Genomic DNA, 25,292 nt, shown 5'->3' with positions numbered 1-25,292 from the left:
CCTGAGGGTGGCACCATAGGTGTGGTCAGCATGGGTAAATGCCTGGATTAAATAGCTTGATGAAAATCTAAGCAATGAAATATGGGTTAAAAAAAACCAAAAAACCAAAAAACCAGCTCCCCCCCCCACCCCCAGGTGCTCCTGCAGTTTGTTCTCATCAGCGATCCCGGTCTCACTGACTCACTTTTGATCATGTTGACATCATTGGCCCCGTCTCCGATCGCCAGCGTGATGGCTTTCTTGTACCTCTTCACCAGGTCCACCACCATGGCCTTCTGCTTGGGAGTGACCCTGCAGCAGATGACGGCACTGCACTCACAGGCCAGGTCACAAAGTTCTTCTGGCGCTGCTCTTTCTTAACTTCCATCCGCCTTTTACTCTGCGTCCGAAAGCGTCTTTCTTCTTCTGTCCTTGGGAACTTGAGCTTCAGGATCTTATTTTTCTTGGTCTTTTTCTCTAGGAGAATTTCATTCTGTGAAATCAGGGAGAGGAACAATTACACCCATTTTTATATCAAGAACCTCATTCACCAGTTCTTAGTTGACATCATTGATGATAATTTTTTTTTTAAAGATTTATTTATGCATACAAGAGCTGGGGTACAGGCCAAAGATGTGGGGAGGTGAGAGGATTCACCAGAGACAGAGTGGGGAATAGAACAGGCAGACTGACTGAAATAAACTGCTGAGGGGAGCAGCGGGCGAGACAGGAGAGGTCTGCTGCACCATGTGGGTTGCTCCCTGGCTGGCGGGGGATCGAACTCGTGCTGCAGAGGCTGCAGATTGCTTCATAGTGTGGTGCTTAATCCCTTGTGCCACCAGGGAGGCCCTATGATAATACTTTGATTAGAAAACATATTTACATTAAAAATTTAAGCAAATACAAAAAATGTGCAGGGAAAAAAGAAAATCCATGAAGCAATGATCCAAAGATGTTATAATTTTTCATATAATTAAGTCTCAAACTAAGGGATGTGTAAGTTGGCAGTTCATATGGGAAACCCTCCAAAGTTAGTCTCTAATGAACTCTATACATACCAACCATGAACCAGTGATTATTAGGGCACGTTTTCCAGCAGATGGAAAAACGGTTCATCCACTGGAGGCATAAACTTTGTGTGGACCCCACCTCTGTTCCTCTGGTTCTCCATCCTTGAGTGAAGAAGAGCACTGGGGGAAAGGGAATTGAAGAGTTTCAATTAAAAGACCATAAACAGGCACTTGACCGTGACATAAAATCTTTTTTTTTTTAAAGATTTATTATTTATTTTATACAAGCACTGGGGTACAGCCAGAGGCGAGGGAGGGAGAGAGAATTCACCAGAGATAGAACAGGGAGCAGAACAGGCAGAAGGACCGAAATACACTGCTGAGGGAGTAGCAGGTGAGACAGAGAGGTCTGCCGCGCCATGTGGGTTTCTCCTTGGCCAGCCGGGAATTGAACCCCTGTGGCAGAGGCTGTGGACAGCTTCACAACGCTGTGTTCAACCTGCTGCGCCACCGGGGAGGCCCTAGAATCTTTTTTAAATTGTGGTTACAAAAAAAAAAAAAAAAACCCAAAACCAACACCTAACACAAATGTATCTTAAATATTTTTAAATGTCAACGTTCACTAGTAATAAGTATATTCACATTGTATATAACCAACCTCCAGAACTTCGTCATCATCTTTCAAACAAAAAACCCTGTACCCTTGAATACCAACATCCACTCCCCTCCCCTCAGCTGCTGGCTCTACTTTTTGTTTCTATGAACTTCATCACTCCAGGAAACTCAGATAAGGGAATCATACAGTACTTGTCTTTTATAAATTGACTTATTTCATTGTCCTCAAGGTTGATCCATACTGTAATTTATGTCAGAATTCCCTTCATTTTAAGGGTAAAGGAATAGTCCATTGTATGGCTAGACCACATTTTGTTCATCTATTCATCCATCGGTGGATGTTGGAAAGAAAAATATAAGCTTTGTATGCAAACCATTCCACAAGAATCATTTCAGGAACTGTCTAGAAAGGATGATTCAGCTCTCTAGAATGGTAGAATTAACTAAGAGCATGATCATAAAATTTGCAAGCTGCATAGATTTTATCTTCTAATTTAGCTTGGGGCCCAATTTTTGCATGCTTTCAAAAGAGAAACCAGAAACGTAATACCTCCATTTATAAGAAATAAACAAGACCATAGGCTAAATTAACCAAATTATTTGAAACCACGAAACTACTTAGTAGGTGAACATATTAGTATTTGTCTATTGCTCTTTTTTTAAAAAGATTTTATTTATGTGTAGAAGAACTGGGGTATAGGCCAGAGGTTTGGGGGTTGAGAGGATTCACCAGAGACAGAATGGGGAGCAGAACAGGTGGATTTATTGAAATAGACTGCTGAGGGGAGCAGTGGGCAAGACAGGAGTGGTCTGCTGTGCCACGTGGGTCAGCTCCCTGGCTGGGGAGTAGTGGTGACAGTGCTGAGACAACGTCTACGCCACAGGGAGGTCCCTGTCTATTGATATCTTTTAAAAACCTAAAAGCAGAGACCTGGTTAGTGTACCTTTATTCAAACAAAACTGATCTACTTAGATTATAAGCCTACTTAACTTTGTTTAATTTAGCAGAGTGCCTGGTAGACTGGAAGGGCTTGCAAAAGCTATGATTGAAATAATGGCAATAAAAAAAAGGTGGGGGGAAGGGAACTCTATTATCTACATTAGAATGAAGGCTGGTTCCACCCAACTCCCTCATCATCTTAGCAGAGGAGGCAAGTGTGTTGGGTAAGAGCTTAATTTGCCCTTGTGACAGTCCCAGGGAGGTTGTAAGGGAAAAAATTAGAGGAATACATGGCATGAGCCATCTGCAAACATCCTGGCTGTGGTTTGGTGCACACGTAGCCACATAAGACAGGGCCTTCCCAGGGACATTTCCAGGTCCGCTGTGACTCTGACTTGGGGCTGAGTGTTTCAGCATAAGCTGAGCTTCCAAACATCAGATCTGCCCCATCTGGACAAGATGACAGCTGCAACCCTCCCACATATTTCCTTCCAGGAAGTACTGTGGGTTTTGCTTTCTATTTTTTTTTCCATAAAATTCCTAAAAAAGGCAGTACATGATTACAGTTCATATTAATTTGTTCATAACATCTCAGGCCCACTCCCATTCAGCAGAAAGCACCAGAGACTTCTAAGGGATAACACCCCCTTGAAAGGCAAGTAAAGACCTCACGTTTTCTTACAACTGGGGTCGGACTATGTTAACTCGGAGCTGCCTGTCGGTCTCTCATTTCATTTAAAAGCGAAGAAACTGTCCCAGATGACAGTCTTGCCCGACTTCTCCTTATCTGTTACGTCTCCTGCATCTTTACCCCACAAGCCTTTATGAAAATGAGACATTTCATGTTTCCAAACCACAGGTCCTTACTTACTTTATATCTTCCCCATAGTAGATAGTGGTCTCTTCGGTGAGAAGTTCACAGGCAAATCCAATGTTTTCAGCAGTTTCTACAACAGAAAAAGATTATGTCAAGTGCCGTCTCTACTGATGAATTTAATCATGGAAATTAGCTGGTAAGGATGGCTTTTTTTTTCAATTGACGAAAGTTAGATTCAATCAAATAGCTGTTTTTCTGTGGCAGTGGATAGAAATCCCAAAGAAAAAGCTCTTTCTCTGTAATAAGCATAGGCTTATGATGTTTTCACTAATATGAAATAATATCAAATACAGGAGCTGGTTATATGTAACTAATGTTCATTGAAATACTAAGTGCTCTCATTTTACATGGTTTAATCATCCTGTTATGGGGGTGGTGGGGGACCATGTCCATCAATCCTGCCATGAGGCTCCTACTGGAGAGGTTTTTTTAATCCCTCTTTTTCCATCACCTTCCTTTGCTGTTTGTTAAAAGTCACAGTTTTAACTTGTGCTTCCCTTAGCTTATCAGAATGTGTAAACTATTGATGATGTCAGAGTAAGAGAAATTATCTGGTTTCTGTGGGAGGCTTGTGGGGTAAAGTATCAATGCTCATCAATCCCTTTTTGAGTCCAAATTTGAAAATGAAAATCTTCCCTTAGCTATAAAAGTTTAATAGTTTTCAAGAAATATAATGGGCAAGAAAACAAAAACCCAGCATTTTGTAGTATTCTAACCTATGACCAACAAATGATTATGTGCTCGGAAGGACGGAAGAGACAAGAAAGGCTGTAAGGTAGGGCCTCACTTCTAGCTGGAGAGAAAAGACTAATCACAGTTAAGACACAACTGTTAATTCCAAAGAGCACCTGCACCCCTATGTTTATAGCAGCACTATTTACAATAGCTAAGCTTTGGAAACAACCCAAATGCCCAAAAATAGATGACTGGATCAAGAAGATGTGGTACATATACACAATGGAGTATTACCCAGCAATCAAGAAAGATAAACTCATGCAATTTGCAGCAACATGGATGGAGCTGGAAGGGATCATGCGCAGCGAAATAAGCCAGAAAGAAAAAGAAAAATACCAGATGGTCTCACTCATAGCAGGAGTCTAGAAAACCTAAATAAGGGACCAGGAAAAAGAATAACTATAAGAAAGAAAAAATCAAAATCAACAAACAACTATGAACGAGACACACACTATTGGGGGGGAAGCAGGGAAAGGAGGGATTGAGGTCAAAATAAGGGGGTTGCAGGGCCTCCGCGCAGCGGGTGAGCGCTGGGCTGCGAAGCTGCCCGCAGCATCTGCAGCGCTGGTTCGATCCCTGGCTGCCGATGAAGGTCCCACATAGCGCGACAGCCCTCTCCTGCCGCCCGCTGCTCCCCTCAGCAGTGTACTTCGATCCTTCTGCCTGCTCTGCTCCCCGCTCTGGCTCTGGTGAATTCTCTCACCCTCCCGCACTTCTGACTGTACCCAGTGCTTGTATAAATAAATAAATCTTTAAAAAAAAAATAAGGGGTTGCAATTGTATGGGGAATATAAAAATAAAATTTAAAAAAATTTAAAAATAAAACAAACAAACAAAAAGACACAACCGGGATCTCAGCTGGAAGGAACGGGGTAGGTTAGAATAATACAAAAGGATTTCTTAGGGAAAATGTCTCTGTCCCAAAGAAAATGGATGGTGTTTATATGCAAAGTCTGAGGGAGTCGTGTTGTTCAAGGGAACAGGAGCTATGAATATTTGTAAGTTAGCAGATATACTTCTCTACACAATAGATTACCCTTTTTGTCTCCAGTAAGCACCCAAATTTTAATGTCAGCTTTTCCAAGTTTTGAAATGGTTTCTGGGACTCCATCCTGTAGCTTGTCTTCAATAGCTGTTGCTCCCAAGAGCTGGAATGTACATAAAAAAGAAAGGAATTAGCAAATTAGCCCAAAATGGCCTCTAAGTACAATTCATGTAAAAATAATACACCTCAGTTGGTGCTTTTTGGGGGTTGATGATGATCACCAATACGGAGAGCTACTGCATTTCACAAATTCCCTGCAAACCAATGGAAAGATAATCCATTCATCCAAACAACAACCTTTGCTTAAAGTAATTTACCAATACAGTAATGCAAGAAAATACGCTTTCATTGTGGCTATGGCACTTCATACAGACATAAGCCAATATTGTTAAAGCTCAATATCTGTTATATATTGAATATTTCAGGTTAATCTAAACTGTGAAAGCAATAAATTTAAAACTTTGAAAATTTTATTTACAAATGACATTTTTTTCTTATTTGAATATTTTATAAAATATAAATCATTTCCATAATTCTCACAGTAAGGATATGCCAGTTTGTATGGTATAAAAATCATAAAGAATTTTAATAAGTGAAATAAAAAAATAATAGAATTAGGTTATAATCTCTCATCATGTTTTCTGTCTTTTGGTTTCTCATAATGGCAGCTTCACTTTGCTTGCTGAACAAAAGAAATTCAAATGACCTAGTTATATTGTGCCAATTTCAAAGTCTAGAGTTAGAATTATCTTTCTAGCAAGAGATTCAAAATGTAATAAAACTTAATACAATTTCCAAGTCTGTTTAAAATAGGAAGCAAAATGTTATGAAGGTTAAAACTCACAATTAAGTCTTTTTCAATCTCTTCGTACACTTTATCCAGTGCTTCATCTCGGTTAGTTGAGGCCACACTGGCTGCCATAAACTTTTTATTCCATGCTGCAAATTCTTTTTCTTCAATTTCTTTGTAGCAAAGGCACAGGGTTCTGAGAGTCTCATTTGCAAAGATCTGATTTGAAAGATAATCCATTCATCCAAACAATAGTTAATTTTATGTAATTCAAGATCAAGTTTGCAAATTTACTTTGAAATAAGTGAATTTAAAAAGAGATTATGAAAGATTACTTCTGCATAAATATAATCATTTTATTTTTCTCAGTAGTCTCCTAGGACTGTATTTGTAGTTCTCAAATTATTTGGAGGGAAAGGCATACTTTTCTGCTAAATCAAGTCATTAGAACCAAGAAAGTCCTTTTCTTTTTTTCTATTTATATATTTGTTTGTTTGTTTGTTTATTTATACAAGCACTGGGTACAGCCAGAGGCTCAGGAGGGTGAGAGAATTCACCAGAGACAGAGTGGGGAACAGAACAGGCAGACTGACGAGATACACTGCTGAGAGGAGCAGCGGGTGGCAGGAGAGGTCTGCGCGCCAAGTGGGACCCTCGCGGGCAGCCGGGATCAAACCAGCGCTGCAGAGGCTGTGGGCAGCTTCGCAACCCAGCGCTCAACCGCTGCACACCGGGAAGACCCGAAAGTCCTTTTCTTTTAATGACTAAGTAAGAGATGAAGGGAGTTGCCTTGGTGCAGTAATGTTATAAGTGTAGACCTGACAACTTTATAATTTGTTCCCCACAAACTACTGCAAGCCCCCATCAACTAGGAATTTTCAGTCAAGCATTATTCTCTCAAACCAGTTCTGAAATTCATATATCACGTTAAAGATTGGATAAAACATTTTAATGAAAAAGAATATGTGGAAAATTTAATCATGGTGAGCAGATTAAAGCCATTTACCAGCTTGAATATGAACCAGGGCCTCCCTGGTGGCACAGCAGTTGAGCGCTGGGCTGTGAAGCTGCCGGCAGCCTCTGCAGCGCTGGTTCGATCCCTAGCCGCCGGCGAGGGTCCCACATGGTCCGATAGACCTCTCCTGCCACCCGCTGCTCCCCTCAGCAGTGTGTTCCATTGTTCTGCCTATTCTGTTGCCCGCTCTGGTGAATTCTCTCACCCTCCCACGCTTCTGACTGTACCCAGTGCTTGTATAAATAAATAAATCTTTAAAAAAATATATGATCCAGTAAAATTTTTTGTTACTTCATAATCACATCTTGTCTTGCCAAGATGGAAGACCTTGTTCACCCAACTGAGAATTTGCTTTCAAAGAACCTTTGGAAGGTTCTGCATGATTTTATTAGACAGCTTTTTTTTGTATCTTCATGAGAAATCATCAACACGTGACTGCTTCAGTGACACATATAACCTTAAGTGTGACCTCACTTAGTAAGCAACATATTTATCAGGCTCTTCCTGAGGACCTCTAACCAACCCCCAAATGCAATCAAACTCAAAGAGAAGAAACAACCCTTTATTAGTACCTACTATGTGTGGGAAATGTATAAGATGCTTTCCCTTGCAACAACCCTCCTTGGTAGGAATTATCCTGTCCTCTTCCACATGGACAAGGATTCATGTGAGACGTTAACCATTTCCCCGAAGGGCACAAAACAAGAGGTAGAATTGGGACACCAGGTCTGATGGGTGTCCACCACACTCTACAGAGCCAAATCAATATGGGGACTGGTAGGCAATGGCAAAAGAGAAATTCCTAGAATCATTGCAGTATTATTGGATCAAGGACACAGTGCCCTAAGATAACAAGTTGAATGGAGGAAAATCAAACTGATTCCATAACAGAAGCACCAGGACTCAATTATCCATGCATCGCTTTGCTAGGAATGAATGCCTTCTTTCCTGTTGTACACTAGAAGGTTGGTGGAATTCTTGGGGGCCACACAGATATTGAGATTACAGCTCCATGTGGTCATGGTGCTTGCTCAAGTTCACTGAACCAGTCCTGTAGATCCTGCCAACTTGGATGCTATCAAGGGCACCAGGGCCACTTTCTATGAAGTCACTGGTGGGGGCAGAATCAGAATGAGCTCATCACACTCCCACTTTGCTGCTCTCTCCAACCAACTAAACCAATAGCAGGGAAGGTCAACATTTACCATATAGAAATAGTATACCTGAAATTAAGTTTGGAATTGTGACATAAAGATTAGAGGCAAGACTTACATCCAGGGCATCCTGTGTCTCCTGCTTTGTAGGATTCATTGGATGTAACCGTTCATAAATGACAGTGTCAGCACCTTTACAATAAAGCCTGATATTGCCTTCTGGGGTTCTTACTAGTAGCAAGGGAAGGAAAAGCAAGTAAGTTAGATTTGATTTCTTAGTAGAAAACTACATTTATACAGTTAATTTGAAGTACTGCTGTATTGATATTCACTATTAAATCATTGGTGCACCTAGAAAAAATGTTGCTCTCAACAACTTGGAAACAAAGCCACTTTCTGCAGTGAAAAGATTCACCTCAGTGTTCCAAGTCAGTTGAATTAAGATAGCAAGATTATCTGGATGGTCCCACTCTAATTAGGTCAGTCTTTAAAAGGGGCTGGGGAGTGTTGTTCTTTGGGACATGAAAGGAGCTTTGTTGGAAGGGATTCTCCATTGCTGACTTGAAAGATAACACAGCCTCTGATAACTCTTTCAGCAAATATTCCCTGACTTCCTACTATATGTTATGCCTGTTATGCCCTGTGCTCATAAATTTCTTTCATTTGCCATACCAACTGCAAGACCCTTTCTTACTTATAATTTCATAACATTTACTGCCTCTAATATCCAGATCATAATATTACTCCTTGTGACTGTTTTCTTGGATTTTTTGATCTATCCAGTAATTTAATTGCAGTATAAGCCTCACAGCTAGCAAGATTTAAAGTTTTTAAGGTGGATGGGAGGCCTGATAATTGACCTAAATCATATAATAAAGCACTCAGTAAAAGTGCTTAATCCGGGTTGACTAGACAAACCTATTTATTTTTTTAAATACGGAATGCTTCACGAATTTGCGTGTCATCCTTGTGCAGGGGCCATGCTAATCTTCTCTGTATCGTTCCAATTTTAGTATATGTGCTGCCGAAGTGAGCACAAACCTGTATATTTTTATTGGTCATAAATCCAGTCTGATAGTGGAGGAATCTTGTGAATACCAACTAGCCAAGTGATCACCACAATCTTCACCAATAATTCTATTGGTATAAACAAAAGAATGTGCCTTCTGAAGTGATATGCTGGGAAAGACACAGCTTCAATCTGTGTACTCCTCCTGCTGACAGTGTGTCAGCTGAATTAATCATGAAGGAATGTAGGACAAACTCATTTTGAGGGTCTTTGCAAGAAATAGCAGGCCTGTGCTTTTCAAGAAGGTCAGTGAGTGAAAGATCACAAAAGATCGAGGAACTTTAATTTCCTAGATTAAAGGAGACCAGTAAGGATTAACCACACAATGTTTGATCTTGGGTTGGATCCTGAGCCAGAAAAGAAAGAAAATTCCCAGTAAAATCTATAAATGTTCTATAGCTGAGATAATATTATAGCATATTAAATGTTCTGATTCAGATCATTTTACTGTATATAATATAGATATAATTGAATGTTCCTGTTCATTGGAAATATGTAAGTATTCAGAGGAAAAGGACATTAAATCTGCAATTTATTCTCATGATTCAGAAAAAGAAGAATTGATATATAATGAAAATGACGAAGAATACACAACCAATGGGAATAGTTGGTGGATATGGATGGGAAATACAGGAGTTCTTTAAATAATTCATGTAATTTTTCTGCTATGGTTGAAATTGTTTCAAATGATGACCAGAGAGAAGAATTCCCATTAAGGTGTGGCCCTCATCTCTGCTTGGTGACCTGTTATAATGTGCCCAGACTGGAGGTTTGCTTTCTATTCAGAAACAGAGCTTTGCTTTTCTCAGAACTCCTTTCCTGCTCATTCTCTCTTCTCTAAAGGCTGGTGCTGAGCAGAAGCCCCTGGAAAACACATGTTTTGAGTAAACCATCTTGCTACCACCCCAGATTCCACACTGGACAGTTGTCCCTTTGAGTAATGGGCATCATGCAGAATGAAGGAAGAAAACACTAGTTTTGACAAACCTGTGGAAACTAGGAGCCAGCAGGTTTTCTCATCACCTGTTTTCTTCATCTTCAAGTTGTTAAATAAAAAGTGTAAAAGGCAGCTTCTAAATGAGTGATTCACAGACAGGGCTGGGGGGAGACTTACCAATGATGGACATCCGCTTCCGGTCACTGTTGAAATCCAAAAGGGCAAGAACGTTGTATGTCCGCTCGGTGCCCATCTCGCTGATGGTGATCGTGTTCTGGGTCCTGGCCAGGAAGGCAAAGCCAAAGTTCCTGGCAGCATTTACCAGAGCACCTTCATCAGGGGAAGCCGCTTGGTAGTTGATTTGACCTAACAAAGGCAGAGAGAACTGAGAGCTCAGCACTAAGGCTTCACTGCTTAGGTCCACATGAGGGGGTGAGGGCATTTCCACTGTCCAAACATCCCCAGGAAAAGAGGTCACTAAATGCTTAAGGAGTCTGCCAGCATTAACGCTTTTTAAACTCGTTTTATTTCTCATAATAAACAGGTCTATAAGCTGCAAGTTTAAACACTGGCCAAGAATGAGGAGGAAATTCCACAGCCACGTCACCCAGAACACCACTATTGTCATTGTGTTACAGTTCCTTCTAATCCTCTTTCATATACCTATTTCAATCACACTAAATATAAATCCTTATATTTTAAAATCTTTCTCCAAATTCATCAATCTGTTTCATAGCCTGATGTTTAAAAGCTAAATGATGGAAAACTGCCTTCTATTCACAAGTCTATTCAACGTCAACAACAGGAATAAATCACACTGTATTCTGCCAAGGCAGACACACAAGAAAACACGGGGCGATGCCAACTGCACAGACCACATGCCGCCAGCGCTGGCTTGTGCACATGAAGTCAGGACAAGAGTTACTCTTGGAGGGGCGGTAACTGGAGGGCACAAAGGGGACTCTTAGGGGATTGATTATATTCTGCATTGATCTGTACATGTCGTACTTCAGTAAGAAGTTAAAATAGTACCTCCCTGGTGGTGCAGGGGTTAAGACACAACCTATGAAGCTATCCGCAGCCACTGCAGCATGAGTTTGATCCCTGGCCAGGGAGCTACCCACATGGCGCAGCAGACCTCTCCTGTCTCGCCCGCTGCTCCCCTCAGCAGTGTATTTCAGTCAGTCTGCCTGTTCTGTTCCCCACTCTGTCTCTGGTGAATCCTCTTACCACCCCTCCCCCTGCACCTCTGCCCTGTACCCCAATTCTTGTATGCATAAATAAATCTTTAAAAAAAGAAGTTAAAACAATATGTTATTTAAATTGCTAAGAACTGGAAACAACCTAAGTTCCCATCAACTGCTGAATGGATAAATAAATGGTATAGATACACTATGGGATACTATTGAATATTAAAGAAGATGAAATCCTGCCATTTATAACAGGATGGATGAAACTGGAGGGGATTGTGCTTAGTAAAATAAACCTGATGCAGAAGACAAACACTGCGTGATTTCACTGGTATGTGGTTTTACAGAGAAACCAAGTGATGAAATAAATAAAACAAAAGCAAGCGATTACACTATAAGACTAGTTAACCATTACCTAAAGGGGAGGGGGCAGGGAATGTGTAAATCATGATAAACGGCAACACTGGTAGGCAAAGAATAGAATTGCACATTTAGTGGTGATTTCACTGTAGTACACGCACATGTTAATTCTTAAGGATGCACAACTGAAACTTATATCTATCATAATGCAATGTTACTTCAATTAAAACAAAATTCTGCTTATTCAAAGCTTTCTATTTTTTTCTGTTCTAGTTCTTCTGTTGAATGTAGAAAGAAAAGTATTTCTACGGTCAGATGAATTTTCACAAAAAATTCATTTCCACTATGGGTTACCCAGGATGCAGGCTATGGATGGATGGGCAGCTTTAATGCCATCAGTCTACCTGGGAGGATGATGGGTGTTGGAAGAGCCAACTACCCCTTTTTCACACAGCTGGTCACATGGGTTACTCTAAGTCAGAATTAACTACTGCACAATTTGTGATTGAGGATGACGCTAGGTTCTCTTTCTCTTGTATCTGTTCACTGAGAGTCATATGCTGGAAGTGACAAAAGGATTGAAAACACACACACACACACACACACACACACAAAATCCCTAACCAGCGCTAACCAAAGCAGGAGTGCAAACACATGCCCCTCCTTTTGGCAAGATTAGCTGGGATGGTGATAAATATTGCATCATATTGGCAAACATTTCCAACAGTAAAAAGGAACAAAATGATAAAAGGTGGTAAAGTTCCCACGAGACAATCCTATCTGAAGCAAACACTGATATTTTTAATCATTAAAAGAAAATTCCTTCTATTTCATTTTCATAATGGAATCGCAGAACTGCAGATTAATAAAGGCAGGAGAAATTTCAGAGATTTGGACCAACGCCAACTTAATGTGTGCAGGGAGGACTCAAAAATAATGCTCTGAAAACATTGCTGGAGGAAACACTTTATTTACCACACACGTGGAGGCAACCAGAGACTTTCTTGACTTCTACAGGCTAATTTGTGGATTGTAAAATGGATACAAATAAAAATGAGGCTCAAACCACAGGTCCCATTTCTCCTGATGCTGATGCGTTTCCACAATGGCTACCAGCTGGCACAGTCTTCTAGTCACCAGCTGGAAAGGGGTTAGTTACCCTTGAGACAACCCTTCTCCACCTCCAATCACTTTAGACTACCTCCCATACCCATGGCTTTCTCCTCATTCCCAAAGATCCCTCAACCCCCTGCCCAGGCCCTCAGCTTCCAGCCCGATCCCCTGTGCCTTCCTGCTCTAAACAAAGCCTCCGATCATGGCAATTCCCAACTCAAAGACCTTCAGAGGAAGGAAAGGCCTCCAAGACTTGTGAACTCTGCTCACCCACGGCCTCTGGGAGGTCACAGTGTAAGATGGCACCAACATTCTCACCCCACGGGTAGATACATGCCTTCCCCCAGGTATTAGTCTAGATACAGCCCCAGGAAAGAGATTTGGCAGATGTAATTATGGTCCAAGTCAGTTGACTTAAGATAGGGAGATTATTATTATGAGGCTATTCCCAACCTAATTAAGTCAGTCCTTAAAGAGGCTCTTCCATGGGAGAGAGATTCAAAGCATAAAAGGGTTTCCTGGAAGGAAGACTCTCCATTGCTGGTATTTAAGTTAGAGGGAACAACCTGGGGCCAGGGAGGGAGCCTCAAGCAGTGGAAAGCACCCAGCAGGCAATGGAGACCTTAGTCCTCCAAGTACAGAAAACTGAAGCCTTCATTTCCTGCTGGTTTCCCTCCACCAGAACATGGAACCACAGGGGTGTGGAAAAGGATCGTGAGTTCCAATGAGAAGACGGCTCGACCCTGATTTGGGGGAGATCCTTTGCAGAGAATTCAGTCATGCCGTGCCCAGACTTGTAACCTCAGGGGCTGTGAGCTACTGAAAGGGTGATGGATGTTACTGAGTTGTGAGCATTCACGACAGAGAAACAGAAAACCAATGCAGCCTCTCCACACGTAGCCCCATGGACCATGACACATACTGCACACTTGGGCCGCACCAACCACGTGCTGCATGACTTGTGTGTGTGTGTGTGTGTGTGTGTGTGTGTGTGTGGTGACTTCTTCCCTCCCCTCTCTTGTTGATGTTATATGTAATAAGAAACTAATCAATTGCAATCATTCCAATAAAGGGAGATCACAAGACTGCAAGAGCAAAGCATGGTGGAGCGCGAGGACTCAGCCAAAATGAGTTTTACTTGGATCATAAGCTCAGGCAGGGTCCTCATGTTTTCAGGGTCTGAATTTCCTTATCTATAGGATTTTGAGGAATGGCCCCTCCAAGGAACCGTTTCAATGTACTTTATGGATTAAAGCCAAAGTGAGTTTTTCTTGTACTTCCTTCTATCATTCTCAGTGCTAAAGAAACTGCCCGTCACATATGGTGTGAGCAAGCACAACTTTTTGCACAACGTTGGGCCGCAAATTGCCAAAATAATGCTACCACATACTCAAAACAAAGTAATTTTACTAATGAGTCAAAACCTAAGAGGGCCAAGTTGCTTTACAATATCATACCTGATCCTTATTAAACGAGTAACATGCGCTTGGCTAGTCAAACAAACTTTGAACTCTGCTTCAGTTACTCACATCTGGTGTCATCTCTTTCAGTTTACCCCATGTTGTCTGCCAGTAGCCCCTTCCCCGGATCTACCCCAATTTGAAGTCTGCTGTTATCTTTATTGCACTACTAGATTTATCTCTGGAGATTCGGTTTCTTTGAAACGTGCTGAAAGATATCATATTCAGCTTCTACACTCTAAGTTTGTAGGCATAATCCTCCTCTGGAGATTTTACAGTGGCTACATATGAAACCTCAGGGTCAGAAAACAGAGAGGGGTCTTCATCTGGTGCAATGACTGAATAGAGAATGGACAGTGTTTCATGCCAAAAGGTTTGCTTTTTCTCTTCTGCTAATGCACATGAATATCTATACAATTGGTCATTATATTCCTATATGATTAACAGACCAGCTCCCAGTGAGACTGAACAAACTTATAACAAAGCTGGCACAAAACACATTTAAGAATTCTACAAAGGTGGGGTTCCTCCCTAGTGGTGCAAGGGGTTAAGTCTCAACACTGTGAAGCTATCAGCAGCCACTAAAGCATAAGTTCGATCCCAGGTCAGGGAGCTGACCCACATGGCACAGCAGACTTCTCCTGTCTTACCCACTGCTCCCCTCAGCAGTGTATTTCAGTCAGTCCACCTGTTCTGCTCCCCACTGTCTCTGGTAAATCCACTCACTGCCCCCACACACCTCTAGCCTACACCCCAGCTCTTGTATGCATAAACAAATAAAATAAGTCTTAAAAAAAAGACTTCTGTAATGGAAACTACAAGTCATTTTCGCTAATTTCTATGTAAAGGCCCCAAATTATTCTCCCTCAGTGACAAAATAGCTTTAAGGGAAGCCTAGACTTTGCTATTATTTCAAACACAAAACACATCTGAATCTAGAAAATAAAAGTTTATCTCTGAATTTATTTTGTAGGAAAGATTGTCAAATAATGTTAAGAAATCACAGAGGGAATATTTTGATTCTCCTACTATGATAATTCAAGAATCAATTATTTCTATTAGTGTTAAGATTTTATTTACAAAGTGATAAACACATCTGAAATTATATATGTGAATTAAGATATATATTTTCAGACACCAGGAACTGTTTCATATTTGCAATCCCATACACGATCTAGAGATAGGTACTCATACGTACTAAGTGCTTGAGTGAGATAAGCTTGCCATGCATTCTACTTTATATGCCTTTGCGTCCCAAGCATGAATTACCTGTACACTGAAAAATCTGATCTCTAGTGTCCAAGATGCAAGAGAAACACTCACCATCAATTCTTTCCACCATGACCGTGTGGCAAATCGCAAGCAGGAAGAAGAATTGTCGAATTTCCGGCTCTTTCCCTGTCTGGATTTGCTCAATGAGATAATGGTCATAAAATGCAAGCTTCCCATCAGCATATGTATTCCAGCTAAAATCAACTTCCTGAAAGACATGGAGAAGGAAAAGAAAACTTGATGCAAAAAACAACTTGAACTTAACAACAAATGATAGGAACTTTCCACGGAAGCCCATCCTTCATCCAAAACCACCTTTTGAAGTATCAAGAGCTTCACTTGCTTTAAAACAAGATACTCTATCGCAGGTTGAATTGTGTGCCCCCAAAAGATAGGTTGAAGTCCAGACCCCTGGAATGTGTGATTATGACCTTATTTGAAAATTGGGTCTTGGCAGATGTAGTCACACCAAGATGAGATCATACCAGATTAGGGTGGGCTCTCATACAATGACTGGTATCTTTATAAAAGAAGGGAAATCTGGATACAGACATATAAAAGATGACCAGGTGATGACAGAGGCAGACATCTGAGTGTTATATTTACAACACAAGGATACCAAGGATTGCAGGCAACCATCAGAAGTTAGGAAGATTCTTCCCCGGAACATTGGAGGGAGCATGGCTCTACTGAACTTTCATTTCAGACATTTTGTCTCCAGAATTACAGAATAAATTTCTGTTCTTTTAAGCTATCCATTTTGTGGAGTTTGGAAACTAATCCACCTCTAAACAACTCCGTAAGTTAGTGGACTCACCTCTATCTTGCTATGACTGTGTTGAGAGGCATCCCGAGGGTCTCCTAAGAAAAAGAAAGGACAAAACAAATTGAGCCTTTACCTGTGTCCAGAGTCCGCCTCGCCTGGCTTTGGGTCTATGTGTGTGTGTGTGGGCAGGGGGGTGGTGTGGGAGGCAACAGTTCTAGCAGTCTTATAGCATATCTCTAAATAGCCTGAAATTTTAAGAATGGCATTTACATATTTTAAGAGATATTAAAAAAAAAACACCACCTAACATACAAAGGAGACTATCTTAAGGCCATAAACGACAGTGGTTAAAATATTTCTTATCTGGCTTATTTACCAAAAAAATTTGCAGATTCCTGATCTAGATGTTCAAGTTCCGGTGTCTGTGATTCTGGACCAGAATCATATCCCTGAGGTGGAATACCTCCCTCAGCCCTGCAGGGACATCCACTGCAGACAAGACCCTCTCCCACACCCCTAAGTGCTCCCCAGTCTCCGTAGAAGCTCATCACATGAAAACATTCACAGTACAGTTTTGTCCAAGTGGAAAGCATATTGCATCCCTAGGGCTTTTTGGAAATACTGTACTATTAAGTCTTTATTTAAAAGTCAGAACACTCTGATTAAATACAGTAGTAACCTTAATATTTTTATAAAAATATAGTGCATTTTGGGCCTCCCTGGAGGCACAAGGAAGCACCACACTATGAAGCAGTCCGCAGCCTCGGCAGCATGAGTTTGATCCCTGGCCAGGGAGCAACGCACATTGCTGTCTCGCCCTGTCTCGCCCGCTGCTCCACTCAGCAGTGTATTTCAGTCAGTCTGCCTGTTCTGTTCCCCACTCTGTCTCTGGTGAGTCCTCTCACCCCCACATCTCTGGCCTGTACCCCTGCTATTGTATGCATGGATAAATAAAATCTTTTAAAAAAAAATAAAACAGTGCATTTCAGAATATTAGAAAGGAAATCAACTTTAAAAAAATAATTATGGTGAAATACATGTGACTTAAAATCAACCATCTTAACCATTTTTAAGTCTACTGCATTAAGAACCATCACCTGCATCCCATCTCTGGAGCCCTTTCCACTGATAATACTGAAATTCTGTATTCATTAAATAATATCTACCCCCTCCCCACAAACCAGCCTGAGAACCATTATGCCACTTTCTATCTCTATGAATTCGACAGTTCTAGGTACCCCGTATAAGTGGAACCACCCTGTATTTGTCCTTTTGTGAGTCACTTATTTTGTTAGCCTAATATTCCCAAGGTTCATCAATGTTGCAACAAGCCGGTATGTATGTCCTTCCTTTTAAAGGCTAAGTAATATTCCATCGTACGAATACACTACATTTTCCTTATCCAGTCATTGGGTGTTGGACACTAGGCTTGCTTCTACTTTTTACCTATTATGAATAATACAACTAAAACATGGGTGTACAAATGTCTCTTCAAGTCCCCCCTTAGTTTCTTTGGGTATAAACCCAGATATAGAACTCCTGGAACACATGGTAATTCCGTTTATATCTTTGAGGAATGGGCACCAATTTCTGACGGCTGACCTCTCCCATGCACAGGTCCCCCCCAGGCCCCTAGCAAGCTGCTCTAGTCCTCAGCCTGGGAACTGCATTGAGAGGGCACTGGCAGGCAAATCACAGTGCCCAGGGAATGTGGGGCTTGCACTCACCATATATGTGCCCGTTGATGCAGCACTTTTTAAAGGTCATGATGTTCTGCGTGAGCGTGCCCGTCTTGTCAGAAAAGATATAGTGGATCTGCCCGAGCTGCTCGTTCAGCGTGGTGATCCTCGCCTTTGCGGGTGTGTCCTTCTCGGGGTAGTACATCTGCAGGTCCCAGTTTATGAAGTAGCTCTGCCCAAGACGAATCACTTCCACGCTAGGAAGAAAAGTTGATCACTTTCACGAGAGTCCTCAGGTACAAGTGGGGGGTGGATTTTATTCTCACGACCTGCACTTATCTTTAGAGACAAGCCGTGTGGTGTCCACGTTCCCAGCCTCTGGTTCTTCTGATCCAACCATCGCTCTCAGCTTTGGGGTCAAGTTGATTTTAGACTAGTTGTTTTCCCTCCAAGTGCCTTGCATGGCGTGATTTCCCACTCTCCCTGGAGCACATCTGGCCATAGGGGCATGTTCAGAACACAAAGCCCAGTGGGATAGGTGTCAGGGGATGAGGGACAGCAGGCAAGGGGACCCCGCTAATAGCACCACAGGATGTGGCTACTCTTCTGTGATTGTCTGCTGCACCCAGGGCCAACTACAAAGGTTGTGGGTCAAAGAGGGTGAGGGCCCATTAGGTTATATTGCCCTGTGTGCTCTCAAGCAGGGCAAAGGGCTTTTGGTAAGTAACCCCTAAATTGCACTCTGGAAAAACAATTTCTTCCCCCCCACTCCATTCTTAAAAAATTAGAGAACATGTAAAATAAGATATTCTGAAAGGATCATTTCCATTATAAAACTTTAAGGGATTAAATCTAGTTCAATTATAAGGAAGCTATTCATCTGTTCAGCAACTGTTAAATGGGCAAAATGTCTTTATAACAAACTAAACGGATGGAAAAATAACTCCTTCCTTCCCTGTTGTCATCTATATTTCCTGAGTGCCTACTACGTCCGGACACCATCCTGGGTACTACACAAAACAGACAGAATCCCTGCCTTCAAGGTGACCTTCAAATGGAAATAGACAAAGAAACAAGAACTACATCCTACATGGGTGGTGAGAATTCTCTGCTGAAAACAAAAGAGGGTAGAAGGAGACAGAAGTTGACAGGAATGCACAGTGGGGCAGGAGAGGTCACAGTGATAAGATGATGCTTGAGCTGAAGGAAACGAAAAAGCAACCATTGCTATGGAGGGGAAGAATATTCCAGGCAGAGATAAGAGCTGGTACAAAGGCCCTGTGGCAGGCACTGACAGGTCAAGGAGGCCGCTGAAGTGAAAGCCCTGGGAGGTGGGCGGAGTGCAGGTTAAGGTGAAAGACAGATGGCAGAGCTCCAGCCACATTGGTGGGGGTACAGGGTGGGGTACAGTGTGCCTTCAAGAGATTATTCTGGAAATGAGATAAAAAGCTACCCTAGAGTGGAAAACAAAGCTTAGATACTTTCTGGAACGATCTGATCTCTTTTTAAAAAAAAAATTATTTGTTTATTTATTTATTTATACAAGAATCAGGGTATAGGCCAGACATGCAGGAGGGTGAGAGGATTCACCAGAGACAGAGCGGGGAACAAAACTGGCAGTCTGACTGAAATACACTCCTGAGGGGAGCAGCGAGCGAGACAGGAGAGATCTGCCGTGCCATGTGGGACCCTCGCTGGCCAGCCAGGATCAAACTGGCACTGCAGAGGCTGCAGACAGCTTCACAGTGCGGTGCTCAAGTGCCTGTGCCACCAGAGGAGGCCCTGGATCTATCTTTAAAGGATCTTTATGTCCCAAGAGAAAGAAAGAAATCAATTAGTTACATGAAATGACCTTTTTAAAACCCAAAAAATACATATGCACTTTGAAAAAAAACTTGTGTATAGTTTTATACAAAATAATCTTTGCAACAGTGTCCTGGACAAAGGAAAACTCATCTTGGTTTAAAAAAAAATAGAAGTAAATAGCTGTGAACAGATAACTCCCCCAGGCTTTTTCTTTATGTTAAAAAAACAACAGTTACTATGTGTAATAAAATAAAAAAATGAAACACATGCATAGATAATAAAATTAAAATGAAATAAACACATGTGTAATAAAATTAAAATAAAACAAAAGCTCCTAATCACAAGTGTGCGTGTGATCTTGTATGCCTCTGGGCAACCACCTACTAGAACTAAGAGCAGATGCTGGCTGCTGAGTATATTTCAAGGCACAGCCCCTTACCAGAAGGTCTAAAATTGAATTAACCAGTGACAGTGATCTCTGATACTAACGATGTCATAAAAAAGGAGGAAATATCACCAAACAAGGCACTTTCCCTGGATATGACCCTAAATCTTCCACTGAGGTGGAAACAGATAAGAAAAACATTTTGAGAAGCTAGAGCAGGGCAGGGAGGTGGCGTACCCCTTAGGGTCTGTGGCTAGGAAACCCAGGGAGTTTTAGAAACCATGGGTGTGGCAGGTGGTAATAAGGAAGAGGCAGATTAAAAGTCTGGCCTCCCCTGATGGCGCAGGTGGTTGAGTGCCACGCTGAGAAGCTGTCCACAGCCTCTGCAGTGCCAGTTTGATCCCGGCTGGCCACATGGCATGGCAGACCTCTCCTGTCTCACCTGCTGCTCCCCTCAGCAGTGTATTTCATAAGTCTGCCTGTTCTGTTCCCTGCTCTGTCTCTGGTGAATCCTCTCACCCTCCCATGCATTTGGCCTGTACCCCAGTTCTTGTATAAAATAAATATAAAAAAAAAAATGTCTGGAAATCTCCTGAAAAGGAAAATGCATATTTTTCATGACAATTTAAGTCTTCACCTTCTCCCAGGCTGTTTCTGAAGGTTGGCCCTACGGCCACGGAGGAAACTCATCAAATGAGCGAAACAGGATTGACATTTGATCTCTGAACTCGTCTTATCTCAAGGTAGAGATACAAGGTTCTGTACCTGGCACAGGGTAGGCTAAATTCCTTTCCTCTGTGACCTCCTATTCTTCAGTGAAAGTGATTTTCTTACTTGTACTCTATGACCTTTGAAACAATGATCACTAGAAATGAAGGTGCAAGGTTGGAAATGTTGATAATGCACCATGCTCTTCCCTTAAAGCAAAACACTGGAAGACAGCCTTACCTGACATAGAGAGAGATGGGCACCATGGTGTTCATAACAATGATGTAGCCCCAGAAATTTAGGAATCCACGGTAGGAGGGTGTAGCATCTTCTCCATCATAGAGGTACCAAGAATAATTGCCCACCTGCGCTTCCCAGTAAGCATGGCCAATGGCAAGACCAGCAGAGAGGAGGATGAGAACAACGAAGATCTAGAAGACATGACACATTTAAGTGTATTCTGAAGGGTAGGTTTCCCTACATTTCATAGATACTAATTACTTTACTCAACACTTCACATGTCTACAGTCATTGGTGTTGGGGTATCATTTAATAAGGTTAAAATATAAGCCCCCACCTCTTCCCCAGCAGGAAGGTCTGGAAGGCTTGAATAAAGAAAATTGATAAGGTTGCTATGGAAACAAAGCCATAAGGCTGATCACCTTGACCCTGAATGGGTCAAGAAGCAGGGCCAGGACACATTCTGTGTTAAAGCTCAATGCCCAAGACCAGACATCCCAGCACTAGCTGGCCCACACTGACTCCCCAGTCATGAAAAGCCCATGAAAACAGGTTAGAAGAGGGATCCCCAAATTCTTTTTCGGGGGCAGACCACTCCTGTATTGCCCACGCTTCTCTAGCAGTGTATTTCAATAAATCCCCCTTTTCTGTTTCTCCACTCTTTCTAGTGAATTCTGTCACCCCCACAACTCCAGCCTCACCCCACCTTTCCCTCACAATTGACAGTCAGTAAAAACAATACACTTAACAGAAAAACAGTGCTTTGAAAGTTCATTTGACATCTATAGTTGACTGACTGATCCTACAAACCACATATATAAGGTGAGGTTTTGTTCCCCAAATTATCTTTCAGAAGAGAAAGAATTATCTCTCTCACATTGCCAGGCACTTTCTCGATGGCTTTGCTTTGACAGTAGCTGGGGAGAGCAACTGACCTTACATTTCAAACACTACTCAGTTGGGGTGCTTACTGGAAAAGTTTGACGGCAACAATTATTTTAAAAAGAAGGCACAGAAATTTCTCCAGATATGAGTAATTATTCCTAAGTGTCGGTGGTACATTCGTGCACCATGTAATCAAGATCACTTAAGCAGCACAGGAAGTGTTATGTCGTGGACACTACGCACATCCACATGGAGGATGAATAAAAAGACAAATGTCCACTGTTCTAGTGGTATTGGTGGGTAGGAAAGAAATGTCCAGGTCCAGGTTGAAGTTTCTGGAACACAGAGGCCTGAAGTGCTCTATCTCAAAACACCTTGGCAGGTGGAGAAGACAAGACCGTAATGAGTGCGCTGGTTGAGAGCGCTCCGGCCAAGACCTGCGGTGACCTGGAGGAGGTCAAGAACGTTCAAATATTTTCATACAATGTAAGAGCAGGGAGAAAAATAATTGCTTCTTGTATTAATCTATTTCATATATATGATTTTAAGTAGGTAAAGGCAATTAAAGTAATGTATTATAAGTTTCTAAATGTTTACATAGTCAAATTAAACTAAATACTTGCAAAAGATTGATTCTCCCTGGGAAACTGGAGAGCTGTGTACTATTTAGGAGTCCCCCTACTTGCAGAAGGGCTAATGCACAGCAGGCTTGAGATTGCAATCCTAAGGTTGCCTGTTGGCAAGACTGGCATTGGCTAGACTCTTGGAACTTTTATTTTGGGGGTCCTCCTGATTTCTTATCTCTTATTCTCACTATGGTTTATGCTGACCACCCAGGTTCCTTCGAAGAGTCTGGAACTTGGTGCATGCTAAGGACACAGCTCCTGCATGACCAGATCCCAGTAAAATTCCAAGCACCAAGTCTCCAGTGATCCTCCTGGTATAGACACCATGTCACATGGGCTGTCACAGATCGTTGCTGGGAAGGTAAGCGTCTTGTGCATCTGACCCCACGGGAAGGACACTTCCTTATCCCTGATTTCCTCTGGACTTTGCCCCATCAAACCACTGCCGTTGCTGATCTTGCTTTGTAATAAGTCATAGTTGTCTATGCTGAATTTTGTGAGTCTCTCTAGAGGATCGTTAAACTTGGGGACAGTTAATGTGACCCCAAACACATTTAGCCTTGTTAAATACAACTGGACGTAGCATATGTTGGGGAGGAAAGCTTTGATTTTTAAGAGAACCGCTCCTTTGGGAAACGAAGAGCAGCACAATCAGCCCTCCCTTGACTTCAGCAGCCCAGTCCCATTAACCTACCGAGGACTCTGATTTTCCAAATGGTCACTCAAGTCACAGATAGTCAACTACTCAGAGCACCTACCACTCGTTTCCATTCCCCAGGGGATTCTCCTATTACAAAGGTAGCATTTCCGAGAAAAAAATGAGAATTCTCCCCCTTCCGCTCCCCCTCATCCAACCTTGGATAACTTTTTGCAGTTTTCTACATGGGATTTCTTTACATCAGGAAAACATATAACACAATTAGAGCAAAACCTGCAGTGTGATCTCCCAGGTACTGAAACAGAAAATAAATACCGTATAAACCACGTAGTTCATCAAGTAATCAATTTTAGTTCTTTAAATTTGGTTTTCCCACTGTTCTTCATTATTTTAGTGTCAGCACCTAAAAATGGAAAATTCAAAGCAATCAATGGTTGGAAAATCACTTCACTGGCACATCAATAAAATTAGACTTCCTTGGTGGCCTACGGGTTAAGTCTCAGTGCAATCACCGCTTCGGCCTGAGTTTCTCAGGCCAGGGAGCTGACCCACATGGAACAGCAGACCTCTCCTGTCTTGTCTGCTGCCCCACTTAGCAGTGTATTTCAGTAAATCCACCTGCTCTGCTCCTGCTTTGTCTCTGGTGAATCCTCTCACCCCCTAAACCTCTGGCCTACACCCCAGTTCTTCTATACAAAAATAAATAAAAATCTTAAAAAAAAATTACCCACCTTTAGTTTCAATGGAGAAAGGACACAAAAGCATTCCCCTCCCCTTTAAATATGTAAAGACCATTAGATCAATTTCCCAAGAAACTCTCAAAGTACCTGCAAAAATGACCAGTCCATGGCAGAAATCTGTGTTCCTAATCACACAGCCACGCAACAAAATGTTATGCACATCCAAAGGAAAATTTGTGTTTCTCCAAAATAGCGTTCCTGTAAACTTATCCAGTCGGTTATTGGGTTCTTCACATTCAACTAAACCTTTTAAAAAGATATGAATCACATTAAGTTCTCACATATGAATGATTTTCTGGTTTTAATTAATAGGAGCTGAATTGAGGAGCTAAAATTTAAAACAAAGACGTGTTTGTACAAACCATCAAATTTTGCCAATGAATTTTCTATTTGGAGATACTGGTGTGTGATTTCAAGAGCCATTTTGAACTTCAAATTGGTTTCTCTGAAGGAAGAGGAAAAAGAATTCAATGAACAATTTTTGGAGCTCTAGAAGGAACATAAAGAAAACTACAAAATAACATTAAGCATACCTAGCAGTGCAAGCGAAGTAATCAGCTTTTTCTATTTTCAAACTCTATTATCACCTTGGAATTTCAGGTTTGGGAAAACTTCTGACCTGGGAAAGGTTGGTCCCCTGACTGTAATTGTGGGTCAAGGAGGCATCTTCCTCCTTCCAACTAACTTAACTTGTCACCAGTTTAAACTACCAAATGCTGCTTAAAATGTGCTTCTACTATTAATCATGATAAAATGACTCTATAAATATATCTGCTGCAAAACATGTTTAGACATTTTCGACTTATTCTTTTCCAGAGTGAGTAACTGTATCCCATGTCTTGGAAGTAATTCTATCTAGAAAAGAAGGTGGTAAACTCATCCCTTATCTGGACATGTCCCACCCACAGGGCAGGTTCAGGGACACCCGGGAGCAGGCTGGTGCTCTCAAGAGTGATGCCAATGCTTAATCTTCTGAGGGTGCCCTTTCCTAGGCTTTGCAAATACCAAGTGGGGGTTCCAAATATTAACAAGTTGACCAGTGGGTCTTGAGTAGCCATGCATTTTGCTTCTGATAGAGCATATTAGGATTTTACATCTTTGCAAAAAATTAGAATCTCACACTCATGCAAACAATAAAAACTGCTTTGTAGCTAAGATGGAGCTGCCAACTGAATACTTAATTGAGCAAAGACCCACCCTGTTTTATATCAGATGTTTTTAGCTCTGAGAGGATATTT

General features: G+C 41.7%; 1 protein-coding gene and 1 non-coding gene across 2 annotated transcripts; both read right to left on the bottom strand.

Annotated features, from left to right (window-relative positions):
• Positions 1–184: 184 nt before the first annotated feature.
• On the bottom strand, positions 185–24,499 carry LOC119237458 (phospholipid-transporting ATPase IC-like; the record flags this gene model as incomplete). Its single annotated transcript, XM_037501498.1, is given in 17 exon segments — positions 185–331; positions 334–472; positions 1,038–1,090; positions 1,093–1,169; positions 3,416–3,491; positions 5,193–5,304; positions 6,046–6,210; positions 8,279–8,391; positions 10,344–10,532; positions 15,613–15,769; positions 16,379–16,422; positions 18,055–18,263; positions 21,146–21,336; positions 23,630–23,673; positions 23,676–23,717; positions 24,142–24,300; positions 24,417–24,499. Coding segments are annotated over 17 exon segments (2,000 nt in total), but the record flags the coding sequence as incomplete, so codon positions are not given.
• Positions 9,091–9,197, bottom strand: LOC119237459 (U6 spliceosomal RNA). Its single transcript, XR_005123345.1, has one exon. It is a non-coding gene; the product is annotated as a U6 spliceosomal RNA (small nuclear RNA).
• Positions 24,500–25,292: the final 793 nt, after the last annotated feature.

This window comes from Talpa occidentalis, unplaced genomic scaffold (assembly GCF_014898055.3).
Source record: "Talpa occidentalis isolate TD23 unplaced genomic scaffold, MPIMG_talOcc4v2.1 talOcc4.915, whole genome shotgun sequence".
Taxonomy (NCBI): Eukaryota; Metazoa; Chordata; class Mammalia; order Eulipotyphla; family Talpidae; genus Talpa; species Talpa occidentalis.
The sequence above is the reverse complement of the archived record's forward strand: the minus strand, read 5'-3'. Positions and strand labels throughout refer to the sequence as shown.